Source organism: Pristis pectinata, chromosome 14, assembly GCF_009764475.1.
Source record: "Pristis pectinata isolate sPriPec2 chromosome 14, sPriPec2.1.pri, whole genome shotgun sequence".
NCBI classification, from domain to species: Eukaryota; Metazoa; Chordata; class Chondrichthyes; order Rhinopristiformes; family Pristidae; genus Pristis; species Pristis pectinata.
Window position 1 is genome coordinate 35,734,538 of NC_067418.1, and position 14,151 is coordinate 35,748,688.

The window sequence follows — 14,151 nt, forward strand, 5'->3', positions numbered from 1 at the left end:
TTTTGACCCAGAGACAGGGAAGGAACAGCGATATATTTCCAAGTCAGGATGGCGTGTGGCTTGGTGGGCCCTTGCTTTTGCTGCCCTCATCCTTCTATCTGGCAGAGGTTGTGGATTTGGAAGGTGCCTTCTAAGGCATCTTGGTGAGTTGCTGTAGTGTATCCTGTAGGTGGTAGAAACTGCTGCTACTGTGCATTGGTGGTGGAGTGAGTGAATGATTATGGATAGGGTGCCTGTCAAGTGGGCTGCTATGTCCTGTATGGTGTCAAGTTTCTTGAATCTTATTGAAGCTGCACTCATCCAGGCAAGCAGAGAGTATTCCATCACACTCCTGACCTGAGCCTTTCAGATGGTCGACAGGCTTTTGGGAGTTGGGAGGCGAGTTACTCGCTGCAGGGTTCCTGGCCTCTGACCTTCTCTTATAGCCACATTGTGTAAAGGGCTTCTTCAGTTCAGTTTCTGGTCAATTGTAATCCCTCGGATATTGACAGTGGGGATTCAGTGATGGAATGCAATTGAATGTCAGAGGGTGATAGCTGGATTTTCTGTAGTTGGATATCGTCATTGCCCAGCACTTGTGTGGCACAAATGTTACTTTCCACCCACCAGCCCAGGCCTGGATATTGTCCAGGTCTTGTTGCACTTGGATGTGAACTGCTTCATTATCTGTGGATGGTGCTGAATATTGTGTAATCATCAAAGAACATCCCTATTTGGTGCTGAACATCGTGTAATCATCATTGAACATCCCTACTTCTGACCTTATGATTGAAGGAAGGTCATCGATGATGGTTGGGTCTAGGACACTACCCTGAGGAGATGTCCTGTGGATGAGATGATTGATCGCCAACCACCACAACTATCTTCCTTTGTGCTAGGTATGATTCAAACCAGCAGAGGGTTTTTCCCAATTTCCATTGACTCCAGTTTAGCCAGAGCTCTCTGATGCCATACTCGATCAAATGCTGCCTTGATCTCACTTCATCTCTGGAGTTCAGCTCTTTTGTCCATGTTTGGACTAAGACTGTAATGAGCTCAGGAGCTGAGTGACTTTGGTGGAACCCAAACTGAGCTTCTGTGAGCAGGTTGTTGCTACATAAGTGCCCCTTGATGACACTGTCGATTATCCCTTCCATCAGCTTGCTGATGATTGAGAGTCAACTAATGGGGCAGTAATTGGCCAGGTTGGATTTGTCCTGCCTCTTGTGGACAGGACATACCTGGGCAATTTTCCACATTGTTGGGTAGATGCCAGTGTTGAAGCTGTACTGGAACAGCTTGGCTATGGGCACGGCAAGTTCTGGAGCACAAGTCTTCAGTACCTTTGCCAGAATGTTGTCAGGACCCATAGCCTTTGCTATTTCCAATGCCTTCAGCCATTTCTTGATATCACAAAGAGCGAATTGAATTAGCTGAAGACCGGCATATTATCATGCTGGGACCACTGGAGGAGGCCGAGATGGCTTATCCACTCTGTAGTTCTGACTGAAGATTCTTGCAAATGCTGCAGTTTTCTCTTTTGCACTGATGTGCTGGGCTCCCCCCTTGATGAGAATGGGGCACCTGTGGAGCTTGCTCCTCTAGTGAATTGCTTAATTGCTCAGCACCATTCACGACTGGATGTGGCAGGACTGCAGAGCTTAGATCTGATCTGCTGATTGGGGATTGCTCAGCTCTGTATTATTGCATGCTGTTTATGTTGTCTGACATGCAAGTAGTCCTGTCTGGTAGCTTCACCAGGTTGATTCTTCATTCTGAGGTATGCCTGGTGCTGCTCCTGGCATGTCGTTGTAAAAGGTAACTAGAAATGTAAGGGTTAATTGTGTGCAGCTATTATTGCTTCAACCATGGCGTGACTAATAGTTATGATTGCAAGATGTGCGGGTCCTTGTGTGAAACAAAGAACTGCTTAAGGCATATCTTGTTTTGGTAAAGTTTGCTGTAAGCAGCCGCCCAAGTATGTGCAACTCCACACATAGGCATCTTTAAACTTAGTATAAAAGGAGGGACACTAACATGTAAATCTTTGAGTGGGGATCAGTACAGAGCTCGGGTTACACTGTTTACTCTTTCTCTGTATTCCCTCACTCCTGATAGCGTTAAATAATAAAGCATTAGTTGTACGCTCCTTGGTTCTGCTGTTGTCTGTTTTGTTACAGCGCAGGACGACTTTCACATCCTCCTCCACTCTTCAATGAACCAGGGTTGATCTCCTGGTTTGATGGTGATGATAGAGCGGGCGATATGCCAGACCACAAGGTTGCAGATTGTGGTTGAGTACAGTTCTGCAGCTGCTGATGGCTCACAGTCTTGAGCTGCTATACCTGTTTGCAGTCTGCCCCATTCAGCATGGTGGTAGTGCCAGACAACATGATGAAGTGAGTTTTCACTGTGAAGATAGGACATTGTCTCCACAAGGACTGTGCAGTGGTCTCTCCTACCGATACTGTCATTGGAAAGATGAAGATCAAGTAGGTTTGGGATGAGATCAAGTAGGTTTTTCCCTCGTTGGTTCCCTCACCACCTGCTGCAGACCCAATCCAGCAGCAACATCCTTTAGCATTCAGCCAGCTTGGTCAGTAGTGGTGCTACCGAGCCACCCTTGGTGATGGATATTGAAGTCCCCCACCCAGAGTGCAGTCTGTGCCTTTGCCACTCTCAGTGATTCCTCCAAGTGGTGTTCTACGTGGAGTAGTATTGATTCATCAGCCGGGATTGGGCTGTGAAGGTAGGTGGTAATCAGCAGAAGGTTTTGTTGCCCAAGTTTAACCTGATGCTATGAGAGTCCATGGAATCCAGAGTCAACGTTAAGGCCTTCCAGGGCAGTTCCTTCCCGACTGTACACCACTGTGCCGCCTCTCTTGGGTCTGTCAGTGGGACAGGACATACCCAGGGATGGAGATGCAGTATCTGGGACGTTGACTGTAAGCTCTGATTCCATGAATATGACTATGCCAGGCTGTTGCTTGACTAGTCTGCGAGACAGCTCTCCCAATTTTGGTACAAGCCCCAGATGTTAGTAAGGAGGACTTTACAGAGTCGGCAGGGCAGTTTTTGCCATTATTGTTTCTGGTGCCTAGGTTTATTCTGGGGTTTATGCATTCTAGGCCATTTCAGAGGGCAGTTAAGAGTCAACCACATTACTGTGGTTCTGGAGTCATGTGTAGGCCAGGCCAGGTAAGGATGGCAGATTTCCTCCCCTACAGAACATTAGTGAACCAGGTGGATCTTTACAACAATCGACAATGGTTTTTATGGTCATCTTTAGACTTTTTAATTCCAGAATTTGAATTCAAATTTATCACCATCTGCCGTGGTGGAATTGGAACCCACGTCCCCAGGATTTTTCCCTAGGTATCTAGATTATTAAACCAGTGATAATATCACTGCACCATCACTTAAATCAGAGGCACAATAACCGATAGTAGTGAAAGTAAAGGGAGAAAGGCAAAAGGGATTTTGGCAAAGGTTTGTTCTCTCCTCCCTGCTCTAAAAGGTTACATTAACCAAGAAACATTTCCCTAATAACTATTTAAATATGGCAATACGTTGATTTATAATCCAAGTAATCATAACACTGGTAACTTTGAAACAAAAGAAGTTCTCTGTGTCTGTACGTACCTGACAAAAAGAACGAAGAGAATGGAACCAAAAAATCCATAGAAGGGGATGTAGGTGTTGAAGTAGCGGATGTAGTACGTTGTTGCCCAGGCAAGATCCTACAAAGCGGAGAACCGAACTGAGTTAAAAGGCATTGTGATATTATTACTAATTTACAGTTAATGTAAACATTATTGCTCTGATGTGCCTCCAATACAATAAATGTAAGTTGTGCCGTGCTTCAGGTCCCAACTTGGGCTAAAGCAATTTTTGTAGGAAATGTTGTGTTAACCAAAGGCCAAAAGGCCCATGAGGGAAATGGCTGTGGAAGTGCCAATGGAACCAGGTTCCACTCCACATGCCTGGGCCTCCTGGACAAAAATCAGGATTTCCTTCCTCCTAGGCCCCAGGAATTTGATTCTAATGCGTTAATCTGCTGTGATTCCATAGCTGCTTTACAACCCAGATGTATCACTTTGGAAGAATGTGAAATCTAAAATACCCTTGATGTCCAGTGTTTGTACATCTGTTTGGGAGCTCAGGATTCCTTAAGTAACAAGGAATGACAATTAACAGGTAGAGTGTCAAGCAAAAAATGTTGATTCCTTTCAGGGAGGGAGGAGGACTGACAGGTCCAGTCACCTGAACCTCTTCATATGGAAGCCCCACAAATTAGCTCTAGGCAGTGCTGAGAGTCTCCAGTTTCCACTTTCCATGCAGGTATGGTGGAAAGTACACAGGAAGATAGAGTGGAAAAATAAATTTCAAACTGGACAGAAGTGGGAAATGGGAGATGGAAAACAAAACCTTGTGTTAGACATTCTAATGTACGTACCACCCAGTCGCGCCGGGTAATCATAGTCATCATTATCTGAATGTAGAAATACACCGGAATTAGCAGGGGTGGGCCAACTGTAAGAGAGAGCAGCAAATGGCAGTGCCAGAAATATCACAAAATGAAACAACCATCACAACTTGCAATATCACACTTACTGTTCAAGGAGACATACTCACTGAGGAAAAAGTATTCATGCTGATGGTTGTATGGTAAATACTTGATCTTCTTTTTTCCAAACTACAGGTAGAAAAGAGATTGAGGTGGAATCGGGTCAGTATCTAAACCAAGCCTTACATACACAATTCATAGGATACATTATTCTAAATATACCAGGTCCTAATTTGAACATAGAGCATAGAACGGTACAGCAAAGAAACAGGCCCTTCGGCCCACAAAGTCTGTGCCAATCACGATGCCAATTTAAGCTGCACATCTGCCTACACATGATCTTTATCGCTTCATTCCATGCCTGTCCATGTGCCTATCTGAATGCCTCTTAAACATTGTTGTCATATCTGTTTCCACCACCTCCCCCCGCAGTAAGTTCCAGGTACCTACTGTTCTCTGTGTAAAAAAAACTTGCCTCATAAATCTCCTTTATACTTTCCCCCTCTCACCTTAAAGCTATGCCCCCCAGTATTTGATATTTCCATCCTGGAAAAAAAGACTGACTACCTACCCTATCTACGCCTCTTATAATTGTATAGACTTACCAGGTCACCCCTCAACCTCTGACACTCCAGAGAAACCAATCCAAATTTGTCCAACCCCTCCTTATAGCTAATACTCTCTAATCCAGATAACATCCTGGTGAACCTCTTCTGCACCCTCTCAACAACCTCCACATCCTTCCTGTGATGCGGTGACCAGAGCTGCAGACAGTACTCCAAATGTGGCCTAACAGAAGTTTTATACAGCTGCAACATGACTTCCCGACTTTTATACTCAACACCCCAAGCAATGAAGGCAAGTATGCCTTCTTTACCTCCCTATCTACTTGTATTGCCACTTTCAGTGAGTGAGGTACTTGCATCCCAAGATCCCTCTGTACATCAGTGCTTCTAAGAGTCCTGCCATTTACTGTATACTTTCTTTTTGCATTTGACCTCCCAAAGTGTAACACCTCACATCTGTCCAGATTAAACTCCATCTGCCATTTCTCTGACCATATTTCCATTTGGTCTATATCCTGTTGAATACTTTGACAACCTTCCTCACTATACACGACTCTGCCAATTTTCATGTTGTTTGCAAACTTACTCATCAGCCCACCTACATTTTTGTCCAAATCATTTATATATATCACAAACAACAGAGGCCCCAGCACTGATCCCTGTAGAACATCACTGGTCACAGACCTCCAGTCAGAATAATATCCCTCCACCACTACCCTGTCTTCTATGGCCAAGCCAGGTATTGAATCCAATCTACCAAGTCACCATGGATCCCATGAGCCTTAATCTTTTGGATCAGCCTACTATGAGGACCTTGTTGAAAGCTTTACTAAAGTCCATGTAGACAACATCCACTGCCCTACCCTCATCAATCATCTTCATCACATCCTCAAAAGACTTCATCAAGTTCGTAAGACATGACCACCCCCACACAAAGCCATGCTATCCCCAATAAATTTATGCTTTTCAGGTGCAAGTAGATTCTATCCCTAAAAATCTTCCCTACCACTGATGCAAGGTTCAGCAGCCCATAATTTCCTGTTCTTACTCTATTGCCCTTCCTAAACAGAGGAACAACATTGGCTACTCTCCAGTCCTCTGGAACCTCGCTTGTGACTAAAGAAGATACAAAGATCTGTCAAAGCCTCAGCAATCTCCTCTCTTGCCTCCCTCAATAACCTGGGGTAGATCCCATCAGACCCTGGGGACTTAAATTTACAGCGTGGTAACAGGCCCTTCCGGCCCAATGAGTCCGCGCCGCCCATTTTAAACCCAAATTAACCTACCCTTTCTTTGCAATGTGGGAGGAGTCCGCAATGTTCTTCTTCACCTCCTTCTTCTTGATATGAACATGCCCTGGAATATCAGCATTCCCCTTCCTGATCTTGCTATCCTCCATGTCCCTCTCCTTGGAGAATACTGATGCAAAGTACTCATTTAAAACCTCGCCCACCTGCTCTGGCTCCAGGCATAAATTCAGTCCTTAGTCCTTGAGTGGTCCTACCCTCTCCCTAGTTATGCTCTTGTTTTTTTACGTATGTATAAAATGCCTTGGGATTTTCCTTAATCCTACTTGTTAAGGACCTTTCAGGGCTCCTTTTAGCCCTCCTGAATCCCTGTTTAAAGTTCTTTCCTGCTTTCCTCAAGGGCCCTGTCTGATTTCAGCTTCCTAACCCTTACATGTGTAACTCTATCTTAAAACCTCTATCCTCTATGTTTATTTAAATTTCAAAATTAAATGAAGTTACCTCCACAGGTTGTGTATTGCCCAATACAAACACTTTCAGCATGTTCACATCAGGGTCTTTATTAAAGATGTTGGGTTTAGCGTGGTGCTGGAAGTGTCGATGATTCCACCAGTTTCCAGATGCTCCCTGAGAGAAGTGATATAATGTCACACAGCACACTAAAAGCGTGGTCATCTACGTTCACCCTACCTTACAAATTGCTACCATGCTTGTTTACAATAATCCAAATTCTTTATCTATGAGCTTGAAATTTTCTCACAAACAGCCACTTAAGTTTTGGCTGCAAGAACAACACCTCATATTCCGCCTTGGGAGTCTCCAACCTGATGGCCTCAACATTGATTTCTCTAACTTCCGGTAACCCCACCCCTTCTTTTTCTTACCCCCCCCCCACCCCTGCGAACTCCTTTGTCTTCCCATACTCCTGTGGCTCCCTTCCCTTGCCTTGATGACCTGCCCATCTCCTCTCCTCCCCTCCTCCATCCTTTATTCCATGGTCCACTGCCCGCTCCTACCGGATTCCTCCTTCTTGAGCCCTTTGCCTCTTCTACCTATCACCTCTCAGTTTATTACATCTTCTCCCCTCTCCCACCCACCTTCCATCCCCCCTCACCTGGACTCGCCTATCACCTGAACTCACCTGTCCCCTGCCTGCATGTGCTCCTCCCCCTCCCCCGCCTTCTTATTCCGGCTTCAGCCCTCTTCCTTTCCAGTCCTGATAAAGGGTCTCGGCCCAAAACATCGACTGTTTATTTCCCTCCACGGATGCTGCCTGACCTCTGAGTTCCTCCAGCACTTTTTGTGTATTGCTCCAGACTCCAGCATCTGCAGAATTTCTTGTGTCTCAGTTTTGGCATTCCACCAGGTTTAGTGGTGTCTCATATTTGGTGAGAATCTGGTCCTGGTCTTCTGCTGGGATCACCGTTAAACAACGAACACAATTGCAACCTATTTCCAATTACTTTTACTTAGGGCATGGCTATGCCACAGATGCCAGTTTTGCTGAGAGTACCATCAGAAATGACAACCGTTGCCTAATTCAGAGGATAAGCAAAAACTTCTGTGCATGCTTGTTCAAAGAGTTATACAAGCATTTACTCAAACCCAAAAAGAGCAACAAGTCTGAGGACTGGAAAGATTTCAGCAACAGATGACTAAGAAATTTATAAGGTAAAGGAAAGTCAAAGACAAAAGTAATCTAATGGAAGACAAAAACAGACATTTATATGTGAAAAAAAATAGTAAAGCTATTATAGGTCCATTAAAGACTGAGCCAGCAGAAATTCTATTAGGAAATAAGGAACAAGCAGAAAAATTATATAAATATTTTATGTCAGTCTTCACAAATGAAGATATAGGAAACCTCCCGGAAATAGTGGAGAACAACAGGTCCAGAATGAATGAAGGGCTGAATGAAATTAACATTAGTTAAAAAAAAATGCATTGGAGAAATTAGCAAGATTGAAAGTCCATAAATTCCCTGGACCTAATGACTTGCACCCCAAGGTGGAACTATTTTCGCAGATTGTAAATGCAGCCTCACTATTCAACAAAGGAGGAAGAGAAAACAGCAAACTACAAACCAGTTTGCCCAGCATCAGTGGAGGGAAAATGCTATCATCCATTTTGTTAACAGGGCACTTAGGAAATAATAAGATTGGGCAGAATCAACACCAACATATGAAAGGGGAATCATGATAGGGTTGTACATATGCAAAATCCAATAATGTAACTACTAGAGTAGATAAGAAGAACGTCAAGAATGCCTTCCACAAGCTACCACACAAAAGGTTATTAGACAAAATTGGAGCATTTGGGATTGGGGGTAATATACTAGCATCAATTAATGAACAGAAAACAGAGTAGAAATAAGTGGGCATTTTCAGTTTGGTGAACTATAACCAGTGGAATAGCACAAGGATTGATGCTGTGCCGCCCCCCCCCCCCCCCCCCCCCACTGTTCCCAACTTCTATCAATGATTCAATGACTTAGACAAGGGAACCAAGTATAATGTTGTTTCCATGTTTGCTGATGATACTAAACTGGATGCAGTGTGGGTTGTGAAGAAGGTGCAGAGAGGCTTCAAGGTGCTAAAGACAGGTAACCTTTAGTGGTTGGTATGTTTATAAGGTCCATTCGAAAAGATGAAAAAGACATTTTTAAAAAAAGCTGTTTTGTTTTAAGAAAACTTCACCCAAAATAACGATTACCTTCATGTGACCTATCAAGAACTTGTGTAGCAGGTGATTCCATTTTGTTTTCCGGAATACAGACAGATGTCCAAAGTCATGTTGAAGCCAGCCTGATTGGGCCTGGAATCCATAGAGAAAGATAATCACTTCGGCAATATTGTACTGGGACAGGAAAATAGATTTCATTCTCTTTACCATTTATAGCAGGTAATAAAACAACAGGAATTTGATCATGTAATGTTTTTTTTGCATTTCACTATTACAAATTATAATTAGCTGGAATGAACCTTGACAATAACTCTTTCTGGCTCATTACGACTTGTTCCAGAAATTTAACTTGACATTTCCTGAATGATTCACCCTTACTCACTTGATGCAATCTCCACGTCAGTCACACAAGGGAAGTATACCATTCCCCAGACAACAAAACATTTGGAGCACAGCTTGCACATTAGATCAATGTTCCTGGGAGCAACCATCATTGGGAACTCCCCGGACAATTAGCCTTCACAATGCAGCCTTGGATTAGGGCCCATGTGAGGTAACATCCATGTTTACATTTTTAGCACAGATCATTCAGGCCTTACCTTCAACATTACAAACCCCACTGCACCCACCACAACCATTTGATCTCACTCTTGTCCCCACAAATCCCAAAATAATGTTGGAATTCCCACCCCACCTCTGCCACATTCCTTATCTCATCCTCAATCCCTGGCTCTGACCCGTTTTGCAACCCTACCCATTTTACCCACCCCCTGTCATTATCTACCTTGCTAATCCATCCTCCCTCCAATTCTATCTCCCAATCCTTGGCCTACAACTACCAACTTTCTCTCCCCCTATTTTGACTCCCTGAACCCATCCTCATCCCTCTGTGGCACATTTTCAAAATTAAAACATGCAACATACTTTGGAATAGCAATTGCATACCCATCTACCCTCCATTACAGCACACCAAGACTTCTCAGCCAATGATACTCCAAGAGAAATAGATCAGTTGCGCTCATCACTAAACACCCTGACCAATTGGTTCATCCAACAAGAAACTTAGTATCATTTCATGGAAGTCATTTCCCCTTCCCAATGTAGAGGCAAAGTATTCAACCAAGACTTTCAGATAATCCTTATGAATGTGCTAATGTGCTTTTCATTCCTATGTGGGACCAGTGCCTCAATGTTTTTAGCTAGGAGATATTTAAGAGTCATAGGTGTCCACTAAGTCAAAAGGCCAAAGATTATACATCACCAAATTGATAATGAATCAGGAATTACCACAATTAGTTACTGAGGAGATGCCTGGAATCTGAGTGAATGTCAATGGGATTTATAGAATATTTTAGTGCAGGAGGAGGGAAATCAGCACTAAAAGTCTGTGCCAGTTTCAAAAGAGATATACCTACTTAGTTCTATTCCATTGGCCCTTTTCCCGCACAATCTCAATTGCTTTTTGTTTCTTTTTCAGGTACTTATTCACTCTTACTTAAAAAAAAACCTTCATGGGTTCCAGTTCCATCTCTGTTTCACTTACGTCATGCTGTTAACACAACATTGTGCAAAATTCTTGCCTCCCTCTCTTCTTTTGTGATGGTCTAATATTTACACCTTTTCATTACTGATCAGTGAAAATAGTTGTTCAGCTTGCATTCACAAAATCCTCCATGATTCTGACTACTTCTATTGTATCAGGCAGACAACGGTTTGAACACATTTTAGTATCTTCAAGCTGCTTTAGGAAGTTGTCTGATATAAATCCTGCAGTTTAATATTAGAAAGGCTCAGAATATGAGCAGGAAAAAAAGACTGATCTTCTTCAGCTGCTACATGGAAAACCTCTGGCAGAGAAAAACATCTGTATTTTGTTTTTAAATCTTGCCTTTTCTTCTTAAATAGATTCCAGGTTTCTTCAAAAAATATACTGTATATATTAAGTTTGTAATATCCTCCATGATTCTGACTACTTCTATTGTATCAGGCAGACAACGGTTTGAACACATTTTAGTATCTTCAAGCTGCTTTAGGAAGTTGTCTGATATAAATCCTGCAGTTTAATATTAGAAAGGCTCAGAATATGAGCAGGAAAAAAAGACTGATCTTCTTCAGCTGCTACATGGAAAACCTCTGGCAGAGAAAAACATCTGTATTTTGTTTTTAAATCTTGCCTTTTCTTCTTAAATAGATTCCAGGTTTCTTCAAAAAATATACTGTATATATTAAGTTTGTAAGTGACAACTTCCTTCTAAAAAATACTAACCTTATGAAGCTTCATTAATCCATAGCTTTCTGAGTGAACATTGATTTGGTCCCATATGGTAGCTACTCTTCAAATCATTTGTATGATTAGAAAAAATAATTTGCCAATTGAATGGAGTAGGATTGGTTAGATTGCATATCTCTGGATCCTGCATTCTGATTAGCCTTTTCTTCAAGATTTCTAGTCACAATCTAACTGAAGGGACCAGTGAGTTAATCACTCTGCCACATTCAGGTATTCCACTGTTTACCTTTGCTTCACACTTCATTAATCCGATTATGTGATTATGACGGTCCCTTACCTGTGAGGTTGCCAGGATTAAGGCAGTAATGAGAGTTGGAATCCAGCCAGTCCCAAAATATGACAATGTAAACCAGGCTAAAAACTCCAAGACAAAGAGGTGGGCAAGGTAAAGGGAGAAAAACACTAGGTCTGTATTAAATAGTTTCATATCCTCTGCTGTCTTTCGTAATGCTCGAAAATCTTCAATCAACTCATGCTGTAAAGAAAAGAGTTCATGGAAACTTCAATAAACTATTTTGTACCACTCATTTTTAATAAATTTGTATATCACATCAAATGTTAATGCTGGGAATTGATCACTTCAATTCACCCAGCATTAACATTTGATGTGATAGACAAATCGCATCAAAATCGCCCAGTAAAATGTTCCTTTGCCCATCTATGGAAAAGCCCATAACAAAACTTTTAAGGCACTTTATGTCTTCCTAGAGGAGACACGTTTGTTTCAAACTAGGATCCTTTTTTTTTGCTATTAACCTTCAGAACATCTAGGCTTTTACTGGTGAAGTGCATCAAGATAAGTTGTGGTACTTGGAACAGATTGGATAAAAAAAAAGTAAAATTTAAACTAAAAGCAAAGTACTGAGGATGCTGGAAATCTGAAGTAAAACAGAAAAATGTTGGAAATACACAGCAGGTTAGGCAGCACCTGAGTCAAGGGAAACAGAATTAATGTTCTAAGTTTTTGGCCTTTTATCGCTGTCCTGGTGAAAGGTCTTCAGCCTGAAAGGTTAACTGCTTCCTAACCTGCTGAGTATCTTCAATATTTGCTGTATCATTCAGAATTAAAAGTAGCTGACCTTCTGTATCAGTGCACAAAGGAGTCAAAACCAGGTGCAATCCCTGGAATTCTCTGCCTCTAAAGGCAGTGGAGGCCAGATCATTAGATATACTTAAGGTGGAGATCGATAAACATTTGAAAGATTGAAGAATTGAGAGTTATGGGGAATTGACACAAAAGAGGAGTTGACGCCAGCATAGATCACCCACGAACATTTTAAATAGTGGGGCAAGGTTGAGGGGCCCGGTAGCCTATTCCTACTCCCAATCTTTAGTGTTCTTGCGATTGTTCAGAGTTCATCCCAATGCAGAGATTTGAGCTCAAGGGTGACATTCCTATGCACTGTCACAGGTACCCTTCTTTGAAACTGTGTGAAACAATAACTAGGCCATAGTATTGACTTCTTGTGGGCAATACCATGGTGAATAGGCTCCCAGTAGATTAAAACAAACTCTTATGTTAGCAAGTACTTCCTGTCACTATATTTCTGTTATATATTTCCAGCGTCCACATTTATAATGGGAACCATCTATATGTACCTGCCATACAGTAATTACCCACTGCCCCCAGAAGAGGCCCAGGAGTGTTATTACTGAGAGGGAGCTGGTTGCTCTGATTAAGTAGCTTCCATTGATTTACATGTGCAGTAATTTATAACAGAAATAGAAATTAAGAACAGAATGCAAAATTGGTTAAACTGGGGACCGAACACCATTTAGAATTCAAGTTTGATCACTGAACTCCATTCAATTAGCTGACAACTGACGGGGAGCTGGTAGGAATCTTCATTTATAACTCTGTGTTGGACATTTTTTGGAAGGCATATCTACATACAGGTTAGGTGAGGACAATTATTCATCAAAGGCATCAACTTGCTTAAAGTAGCCTGATAGCTCACAGCTCACCCATGAAGAATGTCTATTTACTTGAGTCACTGAAGAGGAGCTGGGAAGCTACACAACTTTATTGAAGCTTTCATTAGTGGGAGCAGAGAAAAGTAATTAATAAAAAATATTAATAGTAATATTAAAAAATATTAATAAAACACTATTTCCTTCTGACCAAAAGGCATGTGCTGATCAGCCAAAGCTTAGATCAAAGTTACAGGGAGTCATAAATATTCCAAGCTCACAAAAATCATCTGTAAAGCAGAGCTTTATGTCAACATGCAATAGGTAATTGGATTACTGAGAGTATCTGTGCTGTTGAAATCCATTGCTTTCAATCCTCCATTAGTAAAGTAAACTGAATCTTTTAGTAAATTATTTAATGATGTTCTTGTCCTTCTTCTACATGCCCTTAACACTGCTCTGTGACTTAGGTGGGCAGATAAGGATACTTCCAAATTTCCACAGAAACTGTTTGCACTTTCACCTTTATGTTCATTGGGCAGTTAGTGCTGGGGTTGTTTCAGAGACCTCATATCAGCAATATCAGCATCAAGCACTCCTGGGCCAAATATGTCAGAATAATTATAGTTTGCCCTTCTCAATTCAACATTGATCTGATTGAATTATATATTAGTTCAAATTAAAAATGTGCAAATAGAAAAAACTGTTGTTTTACTAACATGGCTCATTGATGCTGCTTTTTTTTAAGAAAAGGAAATAACTCTGAATAGATATCTTTAATTCGCTTAAATCAGATTATTGACTTGGTCTTATGTTCTGCCACCTTACAGCTGTGGCCCCATCCCCACAACCATTCAGACCCAACTCAAAAGATACAGTGTATTGTAGCAAACAGAAGACCTAGATTTT

The 14,151-nt window shown here is 41.9% G+C and overlaps 1 protein-coding gene across 3 annotated transcripts in view; it reads right to left on the bottom strand.

Annotated features, from left to right (window-relative positions):
• fads2 (fatty acid desaturase 2) overlaps positions 1-14,151 on the bottom strand; it is a 54,718-nt gene that overhangs the window by 10,021 nt on the left and 30,546 nt on the right. For 2 of the 3 annotated variants that reach the window (XM_052029238.1, XM_052029236.1), the window contains exons 3-8: positions 11,609-11,806; positions 9,072-9,173; positions 6,861-6,986; positions 4,615-4,675; positions 4,436-4,512; positions 3,622-3,719 (exon numbers count right to left, since the gene is read on the bottom strand). In XM_052029238.1, the coding sequence (XP_051885198.1) occupies positions 3,622-3,719; positions 4,436-4,512; positions 4,615-4,675; positions 6,861-6,986; positions 9,072-9,173; positions 11,609-11,806 (662 nt within the window). The remainder of the gene's footprint in view (positions 1-3,621; positions 3,720-4,435; positions 4,513-4,614; positions 4,676-6,860; positions 6,987-9,071; positions 9,174-11,608; positions 11,807-14,151) is intronic. The other variant, XM_052029239.1, reaches the window with a different exon arrangement.